Source organism: Perca flavescens, chromosome 21 (assembly GCF_004354835.1).
Source record: "Perca flavescens isolate YP-PL-M2 chromosome 21, PFLA_1.0, whole genome shotgun sequence".
Classification (NCBI taxonomy): domain Eukaryota; kingdom Metazoa; phylum Chordata; class Actinopteri; order Perciformes; family Percidae; genus Perca; species Perca flavescens.
In genome coordinates this window covers 5,166,737-5,193,911 of record NC_041351.1, presented here as the reverse complement: position 1 = coordinate 5,193,911, position 27,175 = coordinate 5,166,737, and the positions used below count along the sequence as shown (strand labels likewise).

Here is a 27,175-nt window from a genome sequence, read left to right as displayed (position 1 = left end):
GTTTCTCTATAGAGCTCCACCTACAGGTTTCTCTATAGAGCTCCCCCTACAGGTTTCTCTATAGAGCTCCCCCTACAGGTTTCTCTGTAGAGCCCCCCCTACAGGTTTCTCTGTAGAGCTCCCCTACAGGTTTCTCTATAGAGCTCCCCCTACAGGTTTCTCTGTAGAGCCCCCCCTACAGGTTTCTCTGTAGAGCTCCCCTACAGGTTTCTCTATAGAGCCCCCCCTACAGGTTTCTCTGTAGAGCTCCCCTACAGGTTTCTCTATAGAGCCCCCCTACAGGTTTCTCTATAGAGCCCCCCTACAGGTTTCTCTATAGAGCCCCCCCTACAGGTTTCTCTATAGAGCCCCCCACAGGTTTCTCTATAGAGCTCCCCTACAGGTTTCTCTATAGAGCTCCCCTACAGGTTTCTCTATAGAGCCCCCCCTACAGGTTTCTCTATAGAGCTCCCCTACAGGTTTCTCTATAGAGCCCCCTACAGGTTTCTCTATAGAGCTCCCCTACAGGTTTCTCTATAGAGCCCCCCCTACAGGTTTCTCTATAGAGCTCCCCTACAGGTTTCTCTATAGAGCTCCCCTACAGGTTTCTCTATAGAGCTCCCCTACAGGTTTCTCTATAGAGCCCCCCTACAGGTTTCTCTATAGAGCTCCCCCTACAGGTTTCTCTATAGAGCTCCCCTACAGGTTTCTCTATAGAGCCCCCCTACAGGTTTCTCTATAGAGCTCCCCCTACAGTTTCAGAATAGATATTTTGGCAGCTCCTATGTTTCCTAGTGTCTGACTCCTCTCTCGGTCAGTCTGCCGTTTCCTCTTTCTCTCTTCCTCCGACAATGCTTTCCTTGCTTTCCTGCTTCTTTTTTGCGGCTCAGCCATGACGATAGTGTGAAAAACTCCATCGCTACCTTGTTAGCCATGTTCACAGTATGAAGAATATAATAATTTTCTAGATTTATATAGTATACTATAGATTTATAGAAATGCAGAAAATAGAATGAACAGCTTTTTTTGTGGCATTTTTAGGCCTTTATAAGATAGGACAGCTTTAGACATGAAAGGGGGGGTTCGACATGCAGCAAAGGGTCGCAGGTTGGACTCAAACCCACGGCCGCTGCATCGAGGACTGAGCCTCTGAATATGAACGCACGCTCTACCCGGTGAGCTACCCGGGCACCCCAAATAGAGTGAACAGTTTTAATTAGTCGGCTGGCTGCTGATTAAGAAAAATGTCCCCTACAGAAACCAAACGTACCTTGTTTGTCGGCACCAGATTTCACTCCCAAACCTAAACCTTTCAGGAGCTAATTCTTGATTTTGGAGTCATGTTACAGCGTTTACCAACTAGACTTTTTTTCATCAACACCTGCCACTCAACACTTAAATTTACACAAAGAAGCAGCCGTTTTAATGGCTAAAAAAACACGGCTGAGTCATTCATCTCTCATCCCTTCCTTCATTGAGTTTGTTCTTTTCTCCTCTCCCTCTTTTGTTCCTCTCCATCCAGCTGATTTGATCGTTTCATAAGTTATTGATTTGTTGTCACTATCTTGTGTTTCTTCATTTGGTTAAGTTGCCTTTTGATTTCTGTTGATGCCATCACGTGTATTTTTGTTGCATGCCCTTTTTCATTCCCTCTGCCGGGGCTCCTCTGTAGAGGGACAAGGGGAAGGAAGCAGAAGGGAGTACCTCAGACAGCCCCTCAATCCCCTCCCCCGCTGTCACCCCCCCTCAGTCACCTCAGACTGTCCCTTCAGCACCCATCACACCCATCTTGACGAACCCGCTCATAAAGATTGAGGACTCCTGTAAGTACTCGCGAGCTGTGTGCTGTCTGCCGCTTTAAACACCGCAGCGCAATGATTTCTGAACCTTTGTTTTTGTAACTTTTTACAGGTTTCAAGGGTATAAAAAATCTAATCTAAACACATACACACACCTGAACATTACACCTATACATAAACCATGAATATTCATCTGGTGCTATAACAGCTGGCTCCTTAAACTGGCACTCAGTCATCAAAGCTTTGAGAAGCCCTGGTATAGTATGCCAGTATAGAATTTCATAAAAAACAAAGTCATAGTATAGTATGTCAAACAACAGTTATAGTATATGTTTTTTCGACATACTATACTATGACCTTTCATGACTTTTGTCGACATACTATACTTTGACTTGTTATTCGACATATGCTATGGCTTTTCATGACTTTTTTTCAATGTACTATACTATGACTTTTAATTACTTTTTTCTAAATTCTACACTATGACTTCTTTTCAAAATACTAAATTATGACTTATTTCGACATACTACACTATGATTCTTTATGACTTTTTTCGAAATAATATACTATGACTTTTTATGGGGTTTTTTCGACATACTATACTATGACTTTTTATGATTTTTCAACATACTATACTATGGCTTTTTATTACTTTTTTCTAAATGCTACACTATGACTTTTATGGACATACTATACATTGACCTTTCATGACTTTTGTCGACATACTATACTGTGACTTGTTATTCGACATATGCTACGGCTTTTTATGACTTTTTTTCAACATACTACTTTGACTAGACTGTGAATTTTTTTCAACTTGTTATACAATGACTTTTTAGGACTCTTCTCACCTGACTGTGCTGTGATGTTAGAGCTCAGTCTGTTAGAAGACTAGTTGAGGACTCTTAGGTTGGGAGTTTGATTCCCATCAAGAGCTTATTGTTTTTAGGCAGATGTCCAAGGGAAAGTCACACTATACTATGACTTTTTATGATGTTTTATGATTCTTTTCAACATACTATACTATGAGTTTTTAGGATTTTTTCGAAATAATATACTTTGACCTTTTATGACTTTTTTTGACATACTATACTATGACTTTTTATGACATCTTTAACAATGATGTGTAACAAACGTCCATTAATAAAAGTTTCCCTCTTCAATCTGAGTTTTAATTACTTATTAAAAGTTCTGACAGACACAAAATAATATATTTTGACTTTTTATGAGTTTTTTCAACGTACTATACTATGACTTTTTTCGACTTACTATTCTGGCATACATTTTGACATACTTTACTTTGACTTTTTTATGACTTTTTTCAATGTACTATACTATGGCTTTTAATTACTTTTTTCTAAATTCTACACTATGACTTTTTTTCAAAATACTAAATTATGACTTATTTCGACATACTACACTATGATTTTTTATGACTTTTTTTCAACACACTATACTATGACTTTTTATTACTTTTTTCGAAATAATATACTATGACTTTTTATGGGGTTTTTTCGACATACTATACCAGTGGTTCCCAACCTTTTTTCCTTGGCGCCCCCCCTACTCATGTCTAAGAAAAGCTGAGCCCCCCCCTAAACCAAAGTTGAGGTAACTCTCGAGATGAAGCCTTACTTTCCTTTTTGATACAGAGCAGTTATGTTTCATTCATAAAATAGTGATGCCGTGGCGGCAGGAAAAACGAGGATACAACAAAATATACTGTATAGTTTTCATACAGACTTTTGTATACATTATATATGCTAGTGTATTACCATAATTTGTTTAACGTGCAAATATTTCTTTTTTTACCTCAACCTCAAACCAGATAAAGACTCGCGCCCCCCCTGTGATCTTTGCCGCCCCCCCTGGGGGTGCCCGGACCCCAGGTTGGGAACCACTGTACTATACTATGACTTTTTATGATTTTTAGAAATACTAAACTATGGCTTTTTTATGATTTTTTCAACATACTATACTATGGCTTTTTATTACTTTTTTTCAAACGCTACACTATGACTTTTACGACTTTTTTCGACATACTATACTATGACTTTTTATGACTTTTTTCGACATACTATACTATGACCTTTTTCAACATACTATACTATAACTGTTTTATCACGTTTTTCAACATGCTGTACTGTGTTGTTATAGCTCAGTCTGTTAGAAGACTAGCTGGGGAGTCATAGTTTGGGAGTTTGATTCCCATCAAGCACTTACTATTTACTTATTACAGATGTCCCAGGGTTAGTCACACTATACTATTACTTTTTTAATTATATTTTATGATTTTTTTGACATACTATACTATGACTTTTTTATGACATCTTTAACCATGATGTGTAATTATCGTCCATTAATAAAAGTTTCCCTGTTCTGATCTGAGTTCTGTTTTAATTTCTTATTAAAAGTTCTGACAGACACTTAGTTTTTCAACATACTATACTATGACTTTTTATGAGTTTTTTCAACTATACTATGACTTTTTATTAGTTTTTTCTAAGTGCTATACTATGACTTTTTATGATTTTTCGAAATACTAAATTATGACTTATTTCAACATACTACACTGAATTTTTACGACTTTTTTCAACATACTATACTAGGACTTTTTAAAGATTTTTTTCTATGACCTTTTTTTCGATGTACTGTACTAAGACTTTTATATGATTTTTTCAACATACTATACTATGACCTTTTTCGACATACTACATCATGGCTTTTTTATCACGTTTTTTGACACACTATGCTGTGATGTTATAGCTCAGTCTGTTAGAAGACTAGCTGGGGAGCCTAAGGTTGGGAGTTTGATTCCCATCAAGAGCTAATTATTTTTTATTATTATTTTCAGTCAGACGTCAAAAAAAGTTTATTTTATGATGTTTAGGTATTCAGAGAAATATAGAGCTTGTCCACAAAGAGTCTGCCTGTCATAACTTTTAATAAGAAATTAAAACATAAATCACATTGATCAGGGAAACTTTTATTCATTAGTTATACATCATATATTGTATAGACTACAAAATGACAAAGTATAGTATATTGAAAATATTCATAGTATAGTATGTCGAAAAAAGTCATAAAAAAAGTCATAATATAGTATGTCGAAAAAATCATAAAAGTCATAGTATAGTATGTAAAAAAAAATCATAAAAAAGTCATAGTATAGTATGTTGAAAAAAAGTAATTGTATATTATGTCCTAAAAAGTCATAGTATAGTATGTCGTCAAAAAAATCATAGAATAGTATGTTTAAAAAAAGAGATAAAAAGTCATATTATAGTGTTGTGTTCTTTAATTGAGAGGAAGTCACAAAAGCCCAGACAGCTCCTCTCATTTGATCTCTATTTATTATAAGTAATAAGGCAAAAGGATTACAAGACACACATCAATGCGAGCCATCCGCAGAATGGCCCCGATTTCCTAATTCAGACAGTTAATATACTATTCTACTCTGGGGTGTCGCCTCCCATTGGTTGGCTGGGGCCACGTCCTATTGGCCCATTGTTGGTGCTCAGGCATGTCTACGCCTCTTAGCACTCTCCTGGTCCAATGGTTCTTCAGTCGCTCCCACAGGGAGGAGCGTCCCTATGATTGATGTAACTCTTACATGACCTGTCACATGACCACACTTCTAACAGTTGTTTCCCAACCTATGGCTCTCATCCTGTTTTCAGGCCTTTTGTACTTTTCCACTGTCGCATACTGATGCAACCTGTCTATAGCAGCTCATCGTGTGTTAACAGGGAGGGTCATGATCTAAACAAGCTTACACACATATTGCAAAGAGCACCATTGGTTATCTAATGAAGCTTACACACACATATTGAAATGAATACCACTGCACTTCTGTATTTATTCCACAGTTCCTATAAACATGTAACCCCTCAGTAATGTCATTTTGGTATTTAGGCACATTAGCATGTTAACTTTAATTATTTCATCACAATAGTATGTCGAACAAATTCATAGTATAGTATGTTGAAAAAAGTCATTAAAAATTCATAGTATAGTATGTCGAAAAAAGTCATAGTATAGTATGTTGAAAAAACAAAGTGTCAGAACTTTCTGTCAGAAACAGAACTCACATTGAACAGGGAAACTTTTATTAATGGACATTTGTTACACATCATTGCTTGAAGATGTCATAAAAAAGTCATAGTATAGTATGTCGAAAAAATCATAAAATTCATATTATAGTATGTCAAAACAAATCATAAAAGTCATAGTATAGTATGTTGAAAAAATCACATAAAAAGTCATAGTATAGTATGTTGAAAAAAGTCATAGTATGTTGAAAAAATCATAAAAAGTCATAGTATAGTGTGTCGAAAAAATCATAAAAGTCATAGTATAGTATGTAAAAAAAATCATAAAAGTCATAGTATAGTATGTTGAAAAAAGTCATAGTATGTGGAAAAAAATCATAAAAAGTCATAGTATAGTATGTCGAAAAAATCATAAAAGTCATAGTATAGTATGTCGAAAAAAATCATAAAAGTCATAGTATAGTATGTAAAAAAAATCTTAAGTCATAGTATAGTATATTGAAAAAAGTCATAGTATGTCAAAAAAAATCATAAAAAGTCATAGTATAGTATGTCGAAAAAATCATAAAAGTCATAGTATAGTATGTCGAAAAAAGTTTATTTTATGATGTTTAGGTATTCAGAGAAATATAGAGTTTGTCCACAAAGGGTCTGTCTGTCATAACTTTTAATAAGAAATAAAAACATAAATCACATTGATCAGGGAAACTTTTATTCATTAGTTATACATCATATATTGTATAGACTACAAAATGACAAAGTATAGTATATTGAAAATATTCATACTATAGTATGTCGAAAAAAGTCATAAAAGTCATAGTATAGTATGTCGAAAAAATCATAAGTCATATTATAGTATGTCAAAACAAATCATAAAAGTCATAGTATAGTATGTTGAAAAAAGTCATAAAAAGTCATAGTATAGTATGTTGAAAAAAGTCATAGTATGTCGAAAAAATCATAAAAAGTCATACTATAGTATGTCGAAAAAATCATAAAAAGTCATAGTATAGTATGTTGAAAAAAGTCATAGTATGTGGAAAAAAATCATAAAAAGTCATAGTATAGTGTGTCGAAAAAATCATGAAAGTCATAGTATAGTATGTTGAAAAAAGTCATAGTATGTGGAAAAAAATCATAAAAAGTCATAGTATAGTATGTCAAAAAAATCATAAAAGTCATAGTAGAGTATGTAAAAAGAATCTTAAAAGTCATAGTATAGTATGTTGAAAAAAGTCATAGTATGTCGAAAAAATCATAAAAAGTCATAGTATAGTATGTCGAAAAAATCATAAAAGTCACAGTATAGTATGTGAAAAAAATCTTAAGTCATAGTATGTTGAAAAAAGTCATAGTATGTCGAAAAAATCATAAAAGTCATAGTATAGTATGTCGAAAAAAGTCATAGTATGTCAAAAAAGTTTATTTTATGATGTTTAGGTATGCAGAGAAATATAGAGTTTGTCCACAAAGGGTCTGTCTGTCATAACTTTTAATAAGAAATAATTATTCATTAGTTATACATCATATATTGTATAGACTACAAAATGTCAAAGTATAGTATATCAAAAATATTCATACTATAGTATGTCGAAAAAAGTCATAAAAAGTCATAGTATAGTATGTTGAAAAAAGTCATAAAAAGTCATAGTATAGTATTTTGAAAAAAGTCATAGTATGTTGAAAAAAGTCATAAAAAGTCATAGTCGAAACTTTTGATGAGAAATAATAACAGAACTCACATTGAACAGTGAAACCTTTATTAATGTACATTTCTTACACATCATTGCTTAAAGTCATAAAACGCCATCGTACGTCATAAAAAATGTCATAAAGTCATAGTAAACTTCAAAGGTACATGTGAGGAAATGGTGTTTGGTGACATTTTGTAACCGTGGTTACATGGTTCAGGCCACCAGAGGGCGCTCTACAGCCCCTGGCCCTGCACGTCACCCAGGCAGCGTGTCTGACCTCTCCTTTCCATCTGCCCGCAGATTGAGAGCCACAAACTAAACTTCCGTGAGGTGGCCAAGGCCCGCACTGACCACGGCGCCGAGATCATCTCTCTGGAAGACTCCCCCCACCAGCTCAGCACCGTGTCCTCCTCCGGCAGCATCAACATGGCCGACTCTCCGCAGCTCTCCACGCTGGCTGACCAGGTGTCCGCCTCTCTGGCCAAACAAGGCTTGTGAATGCACCCTCCCTCCTCCCCCACATCCTCTTCCTCCACTTCCTCCACCTCAGCCACACGACCACGTAGAGGAGTTGTAATGCCTTCCTCGTTATTGGTACAGGACTTTTTTAGCTACCCATCACTGTTTATCCTTCACTAACCTTTGAAAACTGTTCTCGAGGCATTACTTGTAGACAGGAAAAACAAACAGATAAGGCCAACATGTATGCCATTTCTCTCCGTGGGTCTCTTTATTTGCTATTTCTACCTTTTGTAAGTCTCCCTTTAAGAGTCAAAGCACCCAAGCAGAGCATAACTCTCCGTGTGAATCTGAGGATGTTATCTTCATACATATCCTGGTGAATCTGACGTCATTTAACTCGTGGTTTCCTGTCACATTGACTGTAAACCCTTTAGAAAGTTAGGTTTTTAATGTCCCCTTTGACGGGTGTCCCCTTAGATTTCTTTTGATAAAACTTGGAAGAAATGGAGGCAGACTGCGGGGGTCCAGCTTGTGCTAAAGCAGAAGGAACAGTTAACAGGGTATGGTGAGGGGTGTCTGTCTGGGGAAAACTGGTTAAAATGAAAAAGTAGCAACGTTTTTTTTCGTCATGGCAGGAAAGAAAAAAAAAAATGCTTTCAGACCTCAGTGCTGTCTTTGCTTTGTGTAGTCCCAACACGACAGGGGTGTAACCTAAAAAATAAAATAAAATGGAACGGCTAGACTAGAAACTTTGGTTTGTGTTGGGCACAGTTTTATAATCGTATTCTGTGGATATATGACATGTATTTGATATGAAGAAACATTTGTATTGTGCCTGCTACTGTCAGTGTTATTTTACTTTTTGTTACTGCTCGGTTGTAAATGGGCTAAAGTTTGAGGAGGAAACCTTAAAGGAACACTCCACCGTTTGTTGTAATAGGGTCTTTCACCGTCTCCTCTATATTTATAAAGGTGGGCAAACGTATTTTTGTCTCAGTGCATGCATTGTCTTAGTCCGCGGCCGCTAGCTTAGCTTAGCTTAATGAATGGAATCCTTTGTTGCCGTTAGCATGTCGTGAGTAAAAGTGACCCCAACAACAACAAAACCTAATTACTTCTTTTGGCCTGCGTATCCACAACGAGTAACAACAGCAAAATGCAGATTAATACTAGTGACTGGGACTATATTGGGTGGAAGTAGTCTACAACTGAAGCACTGCTACTCTGGCGCAGAGATATCGGCAGCCCGCGGAGCTCCACGACTGCCGCAAAGTCACCCTTTCTGGGTTACTGGACCACCAAATGCCGCTGCCCTGACCGAGCTCCGCGGGGCAACAAAGGATTCCATTCATTAAGCTAAGCTAAGCTAAGCTAAGCTAAGCTAAGCTAAGCTAGCGGCGGCGCTGCCGGACTAAGACAGTGCATGCACGTTTGCCCACCTATATAAATATAGAGGAGACGAGGAATAACCCTATTACAACAAATGGTGGCGTATTCCTTTAAGGCATTTAAAGTGTAACTTTTATGGCCAAATTATTCAAGGGACAGTTCAGATGTTTTGAAGTGTGAGCCACTTCTCCACAGTCAGTGTGTTAGCTCCAGCAGATGGAGGTCGACCGCCCCCCAGTTTGGAGAAGCAGACAGGAGTACTGACGCAGAAGCTATAAATATCAATATCAGTTTAAGTGTGCGCTATATTTAGAATATTTTAACCGCTGTATCTGCCTAACAGACGGAGGCAGCGGGAGAGCAGAAACTCCCGTGTTCTTCGAGGTAAAATTAGCTTTTTGTCAAAGGAGTCAAAGGAGGCTTTGAAGAGAGCAGAGATAATGGCTTCAGTTCCCCGTCAGCAAGGTAAAGCGCTGAAAATATTCTAAATATAGCGTCCACTTAAACTGACATTGTAGGTAATACTCTGACTGTGGATAAGTAGCTCAAACAACCCCACTTCAAAATATCTGCACTATGCCTTTAAGAGGACTAGTCGGTCATTGATTACAGTATTTAAACTGCTATATGCACATTAAAAAAGGTAGGTAGAATAATGTTCATCACAATTATTGGGAAGTATTCTTAAAGCGAGACCACGTAACGTCTGCTAAAAAGGAAAACGACAAGATAATGCAAAATGCTAATTTCTAATTTAGCTAAAATGCTAAGCTATTGTAAACTTGTAGCACAAGTGCAGAGGAGTCATAAAGTCAGCATGCTGCTAACATTAGCCGCCATAAGCTCCGGGTGAGGCTGTCGCAGCCTGTGTGAAGGTGCCGCTTATAAAATTGGACTTCTCATCTATTATTTCCTCTCTCAAACGTTACATAGTCTCACTTTAACGGTTTACAAAAAAAAAAATAAGTGTTTTAAAATGTACTCAACCAGAATGAATATAACAATGGATGGATGATGGGTTGATTGGGCCAAGTGGAGATGAGGGGAAACTGTACAGCGACGAGTTCATCTGCTTGGGAGGGTTTAATCACCACACCGGTGTCTGAGCACCGAACACAGGATCCAACACGACAGATCTCTCCGCTGGCTGCTCTGGTCTTCAGTGAGAACATCCTCGAGTTCTCCGCTAAGCAAAAGTATGCAAATGCCTGAATATCACAGCCGCGTGCACGGTGGTTTTCGGTTTGAAGAGGTTTGACCTCACTAATGGGAGGAAATCCCTGCAGCCAGGTTCAAACACCTCCAAACCCCGGTTGTAAATACTTTTTAGAAGATAAATTAGTTCATTCACAAGCTCAAAAGCAAAGATTAGAGGAAAACATGCTTAATTTAACAGGATTTTGTCCCGTTTATTTTATTTATTTTTTCCCCTGTCAATCATCTCATGACCCTCTCGAGATTATCTTGCGTCCCCTAGTGGGGGTCTCAACCCTCGGGGTGGGAACCACAGTAAAACACCAAGTTTTAAAAGTTAACCGGGCCGGCCACATTGTTTTTCAAACGTAAAGTGACAGGGCCACAGATGAGAAAAGATTCGGAGGGAGTTATTCAACCATTTATTTTATTGTAAAGAATCTCGTATTTTGAAATGAACACAACCAGTTTTTTCCCCTTAAATTTGTAATGAGAACAATGTTCCCTTAAAAATGTGCTAAAAAAAGAAAAGAAAAACGTCCTAATGTTGACCAATATTCCCGGTGATTCATCACGATTACTCGCATTAATATTAAGCGAACCAAGTTCTTGCATGCACCTCATGTACGAGCCTGCTTGTTGCCTCCCCTTTCACAAAGTGGTCTCTCTAGATCCTGTTTTACGAACACTTTTTTTTCTGAATTTGGAAATCCGTTCCGACCTAGGAATAAAAAACTAAAAGTGGTCATAAAGACTCAAACACTTTGCTCCCAACTGTGTATATTTAACATATGTTGCCAACATAGATATGTGTTTTAGCTCAAAGATGCCACTTTAAGTTAGCAGGTAGGACTTAAGGGTGTGCTTTGCAACATTATCTGCATGCTAAATTCTTGGTTCTATATTTTGTTTTATTCCACCCCCCCCAACTAGACCACATTCGTCTCAGTGTGCAGGACAGACATTTGTGCTGAGGGGAGGGGAGTTGCTCCCCACTGTGTGCGGTAATGTGCTTTTGGTGAGTCCTCTCATGCCACGAGAGGTTTTTCTGCAGTAACTAAAATCTCATCACCTTTCTTTTCTGACGCTGTGCAGTTTGTGGAAATGTGATTGTTCTTGTTATTGTGCATTTGATCAATAACTGGTTTATGATGATTCTTGTTGCTGTATATGTGTATTTGAAAAATAAATGCTATGAAGTCACCGTCGTCGTGAACGATTGCAACACGAGTGCCGGGCGGAAGTCGCTCCCCGTTTACCACATACACACAGTCACACACCGGGTTCACAACGGCACGCTTACACATGCAAAAAGCAAAGTGTGCCCAAAAAGCTCACTTAAAAGACTGAATATTGTCTAACAATTAATGATTTCAGACGGGTTTAACACTGATGAAGGACTTGAGGCCAGAACAATAACGCCAAGTTAAACATAAATGTTTTAATGGTACTATTTACAAAAAGAAAAAAACAATTCTGCTTTTTTGATTAGGTTAACTGCTGCAACAATCGAACAGGTACATTGACATCTTGCTTAAACTACAAAAGAAAAAACAGTGATTGAATGGCTGTGGCATAAGAAGGTGTAAAATGAAAACAACCATAGTTTTTTTTGCATAGCAATTAGTTACTTAAGGGTGGGGTTGGGGGGAGAGAGAGAGAGAGAGAGAGAAGAGTGTGGTTATGACATTGGTGGGGTGGCAAAAAAAAAATAATCCATCCATCCTGCAACAAGAGTAGATCTATCTGAGTGAAACTATTAAACAGCAGAGAATATTCCCTTAAATTGAAAAACCTGAGCTTGGGGTGGCTTCTAGCTGAGAGCTGCTACATTTCAAATGTTTACGAGAGAAAAACTTGTCAAGCTGAACCCGGAAAAAAAAAAAAAAAAAGAGGAAGGGGGGGGTGGTGGTGGAGGGTGGGATTGCGTTATGTCTTTATTTTGCCACGGTTTAACTTTTCTACTACAGCAACAACCGTACGCAAAGAGTGAAACTAGCAGATGGTACAATCTCCCCTGTTACTACCGCCCCCTCTCCGATTTGTTTTTGAATAAGTGGAAACCTTACTGTGTGCTGTTGTGATAAGACTTTCATTAGCATGGTTTTCAGCATGCAGCAGCGCTTTTTTCTGTAGGGCAAGTGCTCAAATAAAAGACACCCCAGTAAGAAGAAGAAGAAGAAGAAGACAGGAGCTGGACACTCTCTGAAAGAGACTGTAAAGGAATGATTTACTATTCAAAAAAAAAAAAAAAAAACACAAAGAATGTGTTACACAGAAACAGACAGAACAGATACAAATAAAACATGTCAGGAATGGAAAAAAAAAAAAAACAGACAAAGAAAGAAAAGCAAACGCAACAAAACTAGACTTGGCAGTTGGAGAAGTGCTCTGGTGATTTCAGGCGACCTCTAGAGGGAGACAAAGGGAACCACATCTCAAATGTACCTGTTTATTTGGATGAGGAGGAGGAGGAGGAGGTGGTGGTGGTGGTGGGGGGTTTGTAATTTGTCACTCCACTAAAAATGTACATGGGAATTACAAGCAAACTAGTCAATAGAAAACACCCTTTGGCCATATTTTGAGGAGTCCGCTACATAGTGCGCTACGAGTGTACACGCGACATATGAACACCACTAAGCCCCCCCATGTACATTGTTTAGCCTACTACAGAAAACATTTTTTGTAACGTGTTGTTTTATACTTTTTTTGTTTTTTACATTTATCCTTTTTTTTCCTGTGACAAAAACAAGTGTAGGGAAAGGCTTCTATCTCCATAATGTTCACTAAAAACTGTGAAATTTATTAGACTGATGTTTGAATATCAAACAACAGGAACCCATTTAATATCTTATTCTGCTTTAAGGTTCTGCTTGTTAATGCCAGAGAGGAGCTGTGGGTGGGTGGGGGGTATAGGTGGGGGGGGGGGGGGACCTCAGCCTGTCAGTCATTCATCGGTGGGTGGCGGAGGCCTTTTGTTTGGGGCCGCTGTCGTCTTCGCAAGGCAGCTCCATGTCGTCCGAGTCCAGCCGGCCGTAGGCCGTTGTTCGGCACCCTGAGATGCTGCGCATTCTGGGCCTGATGTGGTGGTCCTCCTCCGGCTCTGGCTCCGGGGCCGGGTCCTCTGGCAAAGGGAAGCTGCGGCGTTCCCACGGCGCTACCGTCTGCCGGACATCAGACAGACGCTCATTAAAAAAAAGAGATCCTAAAAACATGGCTTCAAATCTGCATTATCTCTATACATTCGTGACTAAACAGTCACTTATTTTGAGACAACAATGACTAACAAACAGGGTGCAAATGGCTAACGAATGCTCCAATGCTAACAATTAAATTTAAGTCTGTTTTTAATCATGAGTTAAACACTCAAGAACTGAGCTTCATTAGGACAGTGTGGTTTGATCTGATTTGACTGAGTGCAGAAACATGAGCATGACAAAAATCTCATAACAATAAACCATGTTTAAGATACTAGGTAACAAAACTTGCCATATTAACGGTGTCATATCCGTAACTATCTCTCTACTTTAAGCTACAGCCTGCTCTTTAGTGGAGTGATGACATTAAACGAGACGGACAGCAGCAGCCTGGGGTGTGCAGGCTGGTAGCCAGGAGCTGCCTCCTTTCTACATCAGAAATGTGGGTTTCTTTCAAGAAAATTAGTCTCATACAACGCTCTTCACAATTTAAAAAAACATGATCGGTTCACTACGAATTTGGTTGCTTTATTCAATTTTATAACATTTGGAATTTTTATATATATATATATATATATATATATATATATATATATATATATATATATATATAAAAAAGAACGTTGAAAAGAGTGACCAAACAAACTTTCAAAAACATTTTTTAAAAAACGCAGAAAAAATAAAAGCATAAATTGACAAAAACATCGGAAAGTCAGAAAAAGTGACAAAAGGGGTCGAAAAAGACCAAAACGTTTATAAAAATAAAAAATTGTAATTTTAAATTTTGACCCAGAAAACCAAAACGCTGCATAGTCGACGGGAAGACAACACAAGGGTTAAATACACAATGTAGCCAGCCGGCCGCAGAGGCTTTTACCAAAATCTAACAGCACGATATTTTGGACCAAATACCTGGATATCGATAACGCAACGATATTGTAGTGTCGACTATTGGTGCTTTCACAAAATTTTTACACAATGAGATTTGTGATAAATAATCATCGGTAATGTTGAATTAATGTCTAAGTGGGGTAAAGGTGAATAATAAAACAGCTAGAACAGTCTGGTAAGTTCAGGAAATGACATCAATTTACTGTAATACAGCCTGTAAAAGGAAAAGACACTTATGTCATATTACGATATCTAAAATCTAAGACGATATCTAGTCTCATATAACGATATTGATAGAATATCAATATATTGCCCAGCTCTACTTTTACCAACCACTTGCTGTCCAAAAGCACCTTAAAAGCCAGGATATTAGCCTCTGCTCCTTCATGTGAAGTCAATTTAGTTTTATTTTTGTAGCCTAAAATCTCAAATGAGTCTCAGAGGGATTTACAATCTTCTCGACCAAATGTATTCATTTCCTGCCTCAGCAAGCAAAGCCTCCCTACACAACATAAAATAGGTACAACAAACTTGTGTTGCAACGTGATTTTGAGGGACTAAATTCTAGCAGGTGTGTTGTTTTTTTTATTGGTGACTCGCAGGCATGTACATAATCGCTACAGAAGTCAATTACATGAAGAACTCGACTACTAAAAGAGTGTCGACTATAATAACCAACATGTGTTCATTGGTGCCCAAACTGGTCTTTCAGAAGTTATTTGCATCGTGTTAAAGGCCTCGCTGGCGCTGAGGAGGTTGAAATAGATGCTTATTTTAGTGATTTTAATCCACCACAGATTTCTACTGTCCAAATGTAGATAGAATATATTTTGCTTTTTTATTATTATTATTATTATTATTATTATTATTATTATTATTATTATTATTATTATTATTATTACTACTACTACTACTACTACTACATGTCATTTAGCTGACGCTTTTATCCAAAGCGACTTACAATTGTTATATATGTCAGAGGTCACACATCTCTGGAGCAACTAGGGGTTAAGTGTCTTGCTCAGGGACACATTGGTTGATGTATCGCAGTGGGAATCGAACCTGCATATATGGTATATGTCATATCCACTGTGCCACCACCACCCGTGACCTAAATCTCACATGAAAAGAAAACTATTTGTGCAGAACTGGCATCAAAAGGGGATTTTTGTTGTTGTCAAAACCAATCTATTCTTAGGGATAGGATCATTTGGAAGCACTTCTGAGAGCGAGCTGATTTTTGATCCCTGCTGAATGAACTTTGAGCGACCCGACAACGTACCCTTTCTTCAAAAGTGAAGTCTGGGGTGGAGCACCGCGTGTCCTCGCTGGACAGCAGCCGATGGGAGTCCCTGGAGCAGGGTGTGTGGGGGTTGGAGGTGGTGTCGGGGCTGGCTGGACTCATGGGCGACGGCACGTGGCTGTAGTCGTGGAGCATGGGGCAGTGGCCGGGGTCTGGGGACGCAGGCTGGGGGGTGGGAGGGTTGGTCCCGCACAGCAGCGGCGTGGTGCGCCCGTCCACAGATTTGTACGACCTGAGGGACAAGAAACAGATCACATCACATCTACAGTCTACAGACTAGTACGGGACTAGGGCTGCACAATATCTCGTTTTTTTTTTTTTTTTTAAATCACAATATCAACTGGCGTTGCATGCACATCGCCAAAAGCTGAAACATATCGAGATACACATTTTTTTGTGTTAGTTGAAATAATAAATAAAAAAAATCAGTAGAAAATTACACTTTAAAAAGAAATAGTCTTTTTTAAGTGGTGCCTTTTATATTCAACTCCATGTTCAGTTGGGTATCATTTGGTTTTTTCCGATACCGGTGCTAAAACGATAATTTTAGAACTGTGCCGGTGCCTGAACAGATACTTAAAAAAAGTCTCAAGTGAACGCACCGTCTGTGTTGTTTTTCCGACAACGGCTTTCAGCATTTTCACCGTGTTTAATCCAGCTGCTAGCTAACGGTAGGCTAACGCTAGCTGCTGTCAAGTGAAGTGTTAACTAGCGTCACGTGCAGCAAGGCTCCTGTTACTTCCAACGTCTGTTTCAGAGCACCAGAGAGCAGCGCAGAAGGCATTTAATTGGCACTGAAATCTGGGTTGCTATTCGGTCCGGTAGATACCGCTCGTTCAGGCGCCGGTGCCATAATAGCACCGGGTTTCGGTACCCAACCCTAATGTTCAGTTTGTTTAATAAAAGAATAATGGTAATGATTTCCTTGTGTTTGTTTTAAGTTCAACAAGCAGTTTGTTGTATTTCAGCAGAATACTGAAAGCAGCAGAAATGCAGAACCGAGCACACTTTAATATCTGTTATTTATCAGAAGTAATATCGTTATCACGATATTCAACAACGTTATCGCGCATCTTCACATTTTCCTCATATCGTGCAGCCCTATACGTGATGGTGTACGTTATGGTGGTGGTAGTGACCTGCTGCCCCTCCTCTTGGCAGGAGCCAGAGCCATCCAAGTCCAGCGGGACCGCTCCTGGTCCTCGTGGGGCTGATGGAGCTGAGTGAAGGCGGCGTCTGTCAGGTCCTCCACCTGCAGACACACAACATACCATCAGGACCCTGAAAGTCTGCTCACTTCAGTTTGGAATTGAAAACATTAAGTCTATCAACCAACTGACAGAAATCTTGCAACTTCATCAGGCGAGGTCTATTACCGGAAACATTGCCAGCTAATAAATGTACATTTGCAAGTTAGACAATGTGCAGGAGTTTCTTTACAACTTTTGACCTACTCGTCCCTCTCCTACGCAACCGTCTTGTGTAATAGATGTGCAAAGTATTTTTCTATTCTGAAAAAAATGAATGCCCACAATTTTGATGACAGATTAATCCTTTTAAAGTTAAAAGGACAAATGTTCCTTGGTTGTACCTTGCAGGGTTTCTGCAGAACTCACCAAGTTCAATTTATGGCTTTTCAAGATATTTTAATACAAAATAATGTGTAATTTATTTTTATTTCACAGTTAAACCAGCCAAAGTATGAAATATATATCAGTGACTGAATATCTTTTGGTTTTGGTCACACACACACAAAAAAAACCCCTGAACATGTCAACATGGGCAGCAGAAAACTGGGATGGGTATTTTACCTATTCACAATTAATCTCAATTTTACTATTAATATAAGATAATTAATCTAATAACCTAACTAAATAACTGCTGCAATTTATGATTATGTTCATTCCTTATTGATCTAATGAACTGCTTCCACCTTAGAGATGTAACCCTGAAAGTGATGGAGAATTAACCACCAGGTGTCACTGTTGACTCACTGCCACACAGTATATTATATCTCAGCAAGCATCTGGACATTTTAAAGCCAGTTTGGATGGATAATTGGAATAGATACGTGGCTGCTAATGAAGGATTCCCAGATAAATAATTATCACTTGGGACATCGAAGTCAACACTTACCTCCCGTTCGTCTTCCTCTTCAGTTATGGGTTGAGAGAAGATGTCGACTGACCGCCACCTGTGCAGACAGAAAAATAAATGTCAGGACAGGAAAGCAGCAGTCTCAACAACTCACTAAGGGAAGAGTATAAATGCAATGGAAAAGGAAACCAACCAGACAGTTACTGGACGGTTTCAAACATCATGCGCATATTTACCTGGGTGTGAGAATCTCTTTGTACTGCAGCTTCTCCACCCGGGTGGTGGCCGCCACAGACATGGGGATTACTATGTTGTTGATGTCAAAAGAGCTTTCCCCTCGCCTCCTCTTGATTGGCTGCTGCTGCTGGACAAAAAAGGTGAATATCTAACGTGAGGTTTCACTATGGATGTATGAGCTCATATATGACCACAGGGTTTAAACGACATTACATAACGACTGTTTCCACAATGAAATCTTCAGAGATGTCATAGGAATTTATTACCACTCAATATTATAATTTATCTGTCAATCTAGTCGTATTGCAACAGATTTCATGTTAAGATATAAAGGTTTTCGTGTTGCTGTGTCACTAGGGAGGGGGATTTCTAACACACAAGATTAAAAACAACTGTGCCTGCTGTGTTTTTTCCCCTCACTTCTTCTGCTTCAGTACCAAAATAAAACAAAACCAAAATTACGTTTCAGTCTTGTTTGTCCTGCCCACTCACTCGCTTCATCATAATCTCGCAATGTCAACAGTGTTTTGAAGACAATGGGCTGTATTTAGGGGACATTTACAGTACTAGTCTGATATCAGCAGCCACCCCACTCTTACCTCCTACAATAGGCAAGTCTTACATGTTTTCTATAAGAATCACATTTTAGTGCCTAAAACACCAGATTTCCAGTCAAAGAAATAAAGAGTGGGTGTCACGGTGCTCTGCCAGGTTTGCAGTTTGGTCATTCTGAGACAAGACTGGATTTGTGAAACTGTCTGACCGACATCTAATGAAGTCCCAGTTCATTATCAGATAAGAGAAGCACACAAAAAGTGAGTCAGTGTCGTCCAGTGTGTCCTTACATGTGTGCCCGGGATCTGGCCCAGCGGTGTGGAGTTCTCTGAAGACGTGGACAGCTGGCGTGTGAGGGGACTGTGAAGGGACGAGTGCATGTTGGCCAGAGTTGGGCAGGGGCTGCTCGTGTCCAGGAAAAGTTTGGGGGAGGCTGGAGGACGGGAGACACACAGATTTAAGATGACTGCTCGGTCTTCTTGAGCCACGACAAACCCTTTTAAGGATGCCTTCAATATCACATTTAAAAAACCTTAAAATAATTAAAGGTGCCCTGCCACACGTATTTCATTACTTTGTGGTAATGTCTGAAGTTCTACCATGGACTATGTACAAAATTTTCTGGGAAAATTGCCTTGGTTACCTTGTTTCAAGCCATTCTAGCGTGGTATAGAAAGCCTGCCGGAAGACTCAGCTCGAATTTGTGCCAGTTCTCATTAATATTCAACATGCTAAACTGCTCGACTCCGATTGGCTAACGGCTAGCCAATAAGAGCCTGGCTATCAGCATCCTTTACCCAGCCCAACTGGGCGAGCTCATGAATAGTAATGAGCTCAGGCTACATGATGTCAGACTGACCAGCTTTTGTAATTGGCCTGATTTCTCTGCTTATTTCTTTTCAGTGGCCAGAGCTGACAGAGGAGATAGCAGTTCATTTTCACATTCACCACATAACACAAACACATATGGACCTAACAGATTTCAAAAAATGCAAGTAAAAACGTTTTTGTGTGGCAGGGCACCTTTAATGCCGACGATAAACTACCAAGCGTTTGACCAGGGCTACATTCACTAAAGACTCACTGTCAGTCCTGTCCAGCGAGTGCTCTCGTAATCTCTTGCGGCTGTAGTTCTTGTCGTAGGGCCCTAAGGGCGTGGAGAGGCCCTGCAGCCGCTCAAGCTTGCACACAGCCTGGCCCTCGAGCCTGGCTGTGTTCAGGACAGCACTGCTGCTGCTGCTGCTGCCCACACTGCTGTCCGCTGTCCTCTGCTTCTCAGCGCGGTTCTTATAGTGGCTCAGTCCTGCAACACCAGGAACCAGTCACACATTATGATTAGACAGGGACATTTTCAGAGCAACAATGTAAAACAATGAAAGCTACTGTAGACTAGGGCAGCAACAAACTAACAATTATTTTCATTGTGGATTTTCATTGTCGATTATTTTCTGGATAACCGGTAATTGATTAGTTGTTGTTTGTGTGTCTCTAAAATGTCAGAAAAAGGTGAGAAGTGTGGATCAGTGTTTCCCAAAGCCCAGGACGTCCTCAAATGTCTTGTCCACATTTAACAAGCTGGAATCAGTGAAATTTTACTTTTAATAAAAAATGACTCAAACCGATTAATCAATTATCAAAAAAGCTGCTGATTAATTTATAAGTTGACAACTAATAAATTAATCTTTGAAGCTCTCTCTTACAGACCTGTAAGAACATAGGTTGCTACTACTAGAGTTGTGCAACACATGGCTCTGCCCTGTGGCATAGTGAATAATGGTTACTTGGAAAAATGCCATTGTGAAATCAAAAACAGCTGGAATTAAATAAAAACAACCTGCAATAAACTGTTATTGTGAAAAGAAAGCAGGATGAAAAAACATTTCATCAGAACGTGCTGCATTTTGAGAATTTATCGGCGTATTTCACAATTGCATGGCGAAATATATATCTAACATTTATTTTGAGTATAGAAGAGTTTAGGTCTCCATATTGAAGTATTCTATTCAGGTAATATCATTTCAGACATTTAAGTGTAAACGTGTGTCTGTTTGTTAAAGGGCTTTAAAAACTCTGTTCCCGTAGCTCAACAGCATTTGTACTTACTGACTGCCATAAGCGAGTTGGTGAACTTGTGCTTCTCTTTGGACGAGGACAGCTTGTGTTTGAGGGAGAGCTTCTTCAGTGGTTTGCTCCTCTCCAGCGACTTGGTCTGCCACTGGCTCTTCATCACCTGCTGCAGACGAAGGCCTATACAAACATCTGAGGACGAAGTAAACAAAGAGAGGTTAAGTCTTAAAAACACTGAATGAGAAAGTGTTCAGTGGATACTTCAGATTTGCCATCTGTAGTTCAACATTAGCAATTCACAACGGCATGCAAAATGTATATTTAGCCACAGGCAATCTACTATACGAGCTTATGCCAAATCCAGTGTTGTGTTGCGGTTGTAAACACAACTTGGTCTCAATTATTTATCGGTGTGATGCATTTGGGATAAAATGCAAGACATTCCTTGAAAATTAGAAAGATTGATTAGTGTGAATTAGGGCTGCCACCTCTTAGTCGATTAGTCGACTAATCGGTCGTTTTGGTCTTAGTCGACTAAGATTTCTTTAGTTGATTAGTAATTTTTTATGCTTATTCATGCTTAATTACTCATTTCCAAGAAACTTATGAGCACATTTATGGTAAACACAAGATTTAAAGTGGTGCTTTTGCAGGATTAATTGTGGAGAAACTCAGTTTTACAGATGGTTAATGAACTACATTTATATTGTGCTTTTCTAGTCTTAACCACCTCTCAAAGCGCACAGCTCTGTCAATTAAATCAATTAATCGATTAGTCGACAAAATTGTATAAGTGTTAGTCGACTAAGAATTTCTTTAGTCGAGGACAGCCCTAGTGTGAATCCAGAGTTACAAAGGGAAGACAATATTCTTATGTTGGTTATGAAACCATCTGTAATGGTAACGCGCACCAGGCACATGGTGGAGAATACAGCACTCACTCAGGGAAACATGACATTCATTACAGAAAATCTTCTAAATGTACTAAAATGTTTCTCTAAGAACTTCCTCTGTCAGTATCTCTGTCATTTCCTGTTTGTCTTCCCCTCTTGATGCAAAGTAGGCAATGACTGCGTAAACTCCTTTGAGCGAGGAGCCCGACACTGACCGTCAGGAAAGGAGAGGATGGGGTGGACGCCAGGATCCAGTCTCGACAGGCGCTCCAGGTTGGGCAACTCATACTGAGGGTCCTCTCTGGGGGTGGGCCAGCCACCACACATCACACAGCTGGGGTTTACCCTGCAGTTACACTGGACACAGCTGCTTCTCTGGGCCTGCAGTGGACCAAAAATCATGTTGCAAATCATGTAAAGCTCAACTGTGAATATCACATCTATAAAAGGACATTACCCAGTGAATACCACATTTTCTGAAACTTATTGCACCACAAGAGTCAAGTGAGTCACCAAAGAAAACATTTCCAGCATTGAAGCTGCTGGCGTGCATGGGGACAGAGTAATTGCATTTTACAGAAAAGGTTGCTAATATTAGTTGTACTTGGTACTGAATCACAGACTTATATAAAAACTAGAAACAGAAACAATACTGGCAGAAGTTTACTTCCTGTCCTGAAACTATACATTAACAGTATATAACAGTGGAAAAATGGGAGTGCATATTACACTTCTACTTGTTCTGTTAGTGTAAAAGTGTCACTAAGAAATCTTATTGCATATTGTATTAAATAGAACCCTAAGCCACAGCGTTGTGGAGAGAAAAGCACGAACAATCAGCCCATGTCTTTATTTATTCTCAACCAAAACTTGTGAGTCGTCACAAGGGTGATTTCCCTTCTTTGTTGTTTGCCCTAGTTTTTCACACAGTCAGCCGTCTCTTGTTTACTCAGCTACAAGGCTACAAACCAAGGTACTAATCGGTTAGTGTAGCCTAAAACACACAAGAATAAAATCACACGTCATCGCTCTCTGCAACCAAACAGTGGTCATCTCCACAGCACTTCCCCATAGATTTCAATATCAAACCCATTTATACAATCTAGGACTGGGTTAAAATAATCGATTCTCCAAATAAATTCCATCTTTGTTTGAGTAATGGGATATTGAAATAGATCTTTTAATACATGCGTTTTCAACAGTTATTTTAAAAAAATCAGTTAAAGTGCTCATATTATGCTCATTTTCAGGTTCATAATTGTATTTAGAGGTTGTACCAGAATAGGTTTATGTGGTTTGATTTTCAAAAGACACCATATTTTTTGTAGTACTGCACATTGCTGCAGCTCCTCTTTTCACCCTGTGTGTTGAGCTCTCTGTTTTAGCTACAGAGTGAGGCATCGCACTTCTGTTCCATCTTTTTTGGGAGTCGCACATGTGTAGTAGCTAGGTAAGGACTACTAGCCAGTCAGAAGTAGAGTATAAGGACGTGCCACGCTAGCAGCTAGGCGAGCATTATAACGTGTGTTACAAAGTGATGAACATTTGACTCTGAAGTAAAGGCTGGACTACAGTAGAGCTGTTTGGAGCAGTTTTTAAATAGTGTTTTCTGTTGGAGATGGTAAGTCCCTTTGGGTTGGACTTTTTCACTTTGTAAACCTATAATGTGCATAAAAAGATATATAACACAATAAAGGAAATGGAAAGGGCCAAAAAGTATATTATGAGCACTTTAAGCACTCCTGAGGTCCTCATATGCCCTGAAGTTCTGTCTGAAATTTGTCAGATTCTCCCCCCATTGTTTACCATGATATAGTTGTTTTACAAGAACGTTGTTTAACATGGTCTCTCTACTAACTGGCTGTAGTCGACACAATATTGTGCTGTAGACTGCTGTAGTTTGTTGTTTGTCCTGTTAAGTAAAAAGTTCTTTAAACTAACTTTTTGGGGGTCGGGGTCAGGTGACTTTATTTGTACATGTAGGTAGATTTGTTTTGACAACAACTATGAAATCATAAGATTCAAGGTACTCGAGGTCCATTCTTTATGCAAACATTAACCTGATGCATTATACAAAATATTTGAGGGTTGCTTTTTTTGTTTGTACATTTTACAGCATTAGTTCTCTGAGAAGTTCTTTCATATCCAAGCAAAATTGGTATTGTAACTGTAATTTCCTTTAACTAATTGAGATTGAATTGGAAATGTAATCAAATCAGGGCCGTGTGAATCAGAACCTAGAAAGTATTGGCGATACCTAGCCCTAATACGAACCGTGTCCAGAATTGCATTTGCTTTATGCACTTATATTATCCACGTGTTACACTGGCCATACGTGAGCATGTCCAAGCGCACAAACACAGACGATGACACTCACCTTTCCGTTAAGGTTGGGCACAGTGTTGGGCTGAATGAGCCGTCGTCGGCGACAGCTGACTAGCGGTCGCGTACGCGCAGCCACACACGTGCTGTCGTAGGCCGATGGCTGCTGGTGCTTGGTGTCCACACTCTCTGCCATCCTATCGCAAAGAACACCAACAGAGCAAAATGAGGCCACAGATCTCCGACCTTCAGCACGACATAGAAACACATTTTGTCTCAAGTGACAACCAAGTTAATTAAATATTTCAGCAATCTGGTTTTGTCTTAAAAAAAAAGGTGTCAAGTTAAAAATGAAGATGAAATAGATACTGATACGTCTATATAAGCATCTACAAGTTTATGAATTGTAAAATCCTCAAAATAGAATATCAGTAGCAACAGTAACAGACCTGCAACTAATGTTTATTTTCACTGATTAGTCTGCCGATCATTTTATCAATTAATGGCTTTGTCTATGGAATATCAGAAAAAAATTGTTTTAATTTCAAACAGTTCTGTAAAATTGCTTGTTTTATTCAACTAACAGTCAAATACATTCAGTTCACTATCATATCTGACAAAGAAGAGCATTAAATCCTCACATTTAAGAAGGTGGAACTAGTAAATATGTTGCATTTTTGCTTGAAAAAACGATCAATCAAAATAGTTGCCAGTTACATTTCTTAGTGATTAATCATTGCAGCTCTATCAGCATCTCGTAACTACAAATCCCAGAAATCCATTATTATCACGACTTCTCAGAAGCGTTTCTCAGAAAGCAGATTCCCTTCTGGGAGCCTGAAATGAGGTTGTTATTATCAGCTGTACCTGCTGAGGACGCCGTTAACGGGCTGTGCGTTTTGACCTTTCCAAGGGCCGGGCTCTGTGTTGGAGATGTGGGCGGCGGCCGCGTGCTCCAGCCGTTCTGAACCAACATCCTGCATCGACAGATAAGACAAAGCCAGTGAGCCTCCACCTCGTGGTAACGGGCACAGCAGCACTTTAGCGAACACGGGATATTTAAGGAGACTATATAACTGAATCACCCCGGTCCTGTGGCCCTGAATTATTCAGTCTAGATTTGTGAAAGAGAGCTCCGGCTCTCCTAAACTTTAAAACCTATTCTGCGCTGTCATCAAGAAGCATGGCTGGGAAATCCTTCTTCAGACGCTTTCACACACATATATTAACAATGTCATGGTGTCAGTCAAACGTTAGTTATTCTAATTCCTCATTTGATGTTAAAGCATATTGTTTTTTTTGTTTTAAAATCAACAATATGCCTGATCAAAGACACAAATCTCACCATGTAACAGGGTTAAAAGAGAAAAACTGACTGCATGACTAATCAAAAAAAGGTGTCCCCCAAGATTAGAGGCCACGCCTGCAGCTATACTACTTTAACAAACATTTGTATTAACAACACAAACATATCCAGAGGAAACAGGCTCATCCTGTAATAAATGATTTTGGATTGAACGTTGCTGTTGAAGGAGCTTGTTACACAAAAAGCTCTCTCGTCTGAGACCTGAGGGGCTGATAAAAAAGAAAACAATTTCCTGTGAACATTTCATTTCCCCCGGACGCTTTGATTGACAAGAACATGTTGAATGTTTTTTTTTTTGATTATCACGTATCTATGAATAAACTTGTAAGTGCTCAGAACAGTCAACAGCTCACATTTACCTACCGATGTAACAGCCAACGCTCAGACTGTTAAGGCAATGAACGAAGGCTGGTTTATACAATATATACTGAGAACTTTTATACATTTACATATTTAACACCGATTTCTTTTGTAACCAGCCTTATTATTATTTATAACAATTCAATGGTTATTCAAACAGCATTTGGATGTTTTTATGAGAATGTTTAAAGCTTTAAGATTTTGTTTTTTATTGCATAAAATCATAGCTCTTTTTTTCCCCGACACTCGATCTTGCTCTTAATGTAATTTTAACTGGAAGTTCTTTAAAACAAGCACTTGTTTCCCCGACAATGGCCTTGCAATTTTTAAATCATTATCACAATGTATCAACCAGTAAAAAAAAAAAAAAAAAAAAAAAAAAAAAAAGACAAGCAAATTTGGCTATTTCAGCCTCGATAATCACAAACAAACTTCACAAGATCCCGGTGAGACTTACTGACTAGGATGAAGCAAAAAAATGCTGAATACTCAATAAGAGATGCTGCATATAAGAGCCGGATTGAAGAATGAATTCAAATTGTGAAAAAGGAATGAATCTTAATTGACAGGTCTGCTTCGAGGCCACAGACATCACAAATTAATTTGGTTTAGCCCCAAGAGACAGAATATGGCCAAAGCTCAGCTGTATAGGAACACAAACCTGTGTTAACGTTTACTCTTTCTTTCACACTTACCTGAGTATTTACAGGCTCTGTCTTCACTTCTGTTCCACCTGCTGTCCCACCACTGGGGGGAAAACCTCCCAGCTCCACTGAGCCCTATAAAAGCAAGACCGGAGCATTATACTTCCAAAGATTAAGGCTACATTAACACTAGGGCTGGGCGATATATCGATATTAATATCGATATCGTGATATGAGACTAGATATCGTCTTAGATTTTGAATATCGTAATATCGTGATAGGACATAAGTGTCTTCTTTCCTGGTTTTAAAGGCTGCATTACAGTGAAGTGATGTACCTTTCTGAACTTACCAGACTGTTCTAGCTGTTCTATTATTAATGATTATTTATCTAAAATCTAAGTGTGAAGATATTTCGCGAGAGCACCAACTGTCAACTCTAGAATATATCGTCGCAATATCAATAGAGGTATTTGGTCAAGAATATCATATTATCTGATTTTCTCTATATCGCCCAGCCCTATATTAGAAAATATGGGACGTAGAAATAAGCGCTGAAAATGTGTAGAAGAAAAAATGTAACAATTTAAAACGTTGGAAAAAACTAAAACAAACTGAAAAAAAAAAAAAGCGTCAAAAATATTGACGGAAGACAACACAAGGGTTAATCAGAAT

General features: G+C 38.8%; 2 protein-coding genes across 20 annotated transcripts in view; one reads left to right on the top strand and one right to left on the bottom strand.

Annotated features, from left to right (window-relative positions):
- mapta (microtubule-associated protein tau a) overlaps positions 1-8,996 on the top strand; it is a 35,323-nt gene extending 26,327 nt beyond the window's left edge. For all 12 annotated transcript variants that reach the window (XM_028568089.1, XM_028568087.1, XM_028568092.1 and 9 more), the window contains 2 exons: positions 1,652-1,802; positions 7,825-8,996. In XM_028568089.1, the coding sequence (XP_028423890.1) occupies positions 1,652-1,802; positions 7,825-7,829 (156 nt within the window). In that variant the 3' untranslated portion in view covers positions 7,830-8,996. The remainder of the gene's footprint in view (positions 1-1,651; positions 1,803-7,824) is intronic.
- Positions 8,997-13,482: 4,486 nt separating this feature from the next.
- Positions 13,483-27,175, bottom strand: part of LOC114548091 (KAT8 regulatory NSL complex subunit 1) — a 38,435-nt gene continuing 24,742 nt past the window's right edge. For 6 of the 8 annotated variants that reach the window (XM_028567799.1, XM_028567802.1, XM_028567800.1 and 3 more), the window contains 12 exons: positions 26,553-26,636; positions 24,999-25,108; positions 24,187-24,328; positions 22,025-22,190; positions 20,953-21,108; positions 19,934-20,161; positions 19,140-19,282; positions 18,294-18,421; positions 18,097-18,154; positions 17,100-17,212; positions 15,940-16,192; positions 13,483-13,733 (listed from right to left, as the gene is read on the bottom strand). In XM_028567799.1, the coding sequence (XP_028423600.1) occupies positions 13,521-13,733; positions 15,940-16,192; positions 17,100-17,212; positions 18,097-18,154; positions 18,294-18,421; positions 19,140-19,282; positions 19,934-20,161; positions 20,953-21,108; positions 22,025-22,190; positions 24,187-24,328; positions 24,999-25,108; positions 26,553-26,636 (1,794 nt within the window). In that variant the 3' untranslated portion in view covers positions 13,483-13,520. The remainder of the gene's footprint in view (positions 13,734-15,939; positions 16,193-17,099; positions 17,213-18,096; positions 18,155-18,293; positions 18,422-19,139; positions 19,283-19,933; positions 20,162-20,952; positions 21,109-22,024; positions 22,191-24,186; positions 24,329-24,998; positions 25,109-26,552; positions 26,637-27,175) is intronic. The other 2 variants (XM_028567804.1, XM_028567805.1) reach the window with 2 other exon arrangements.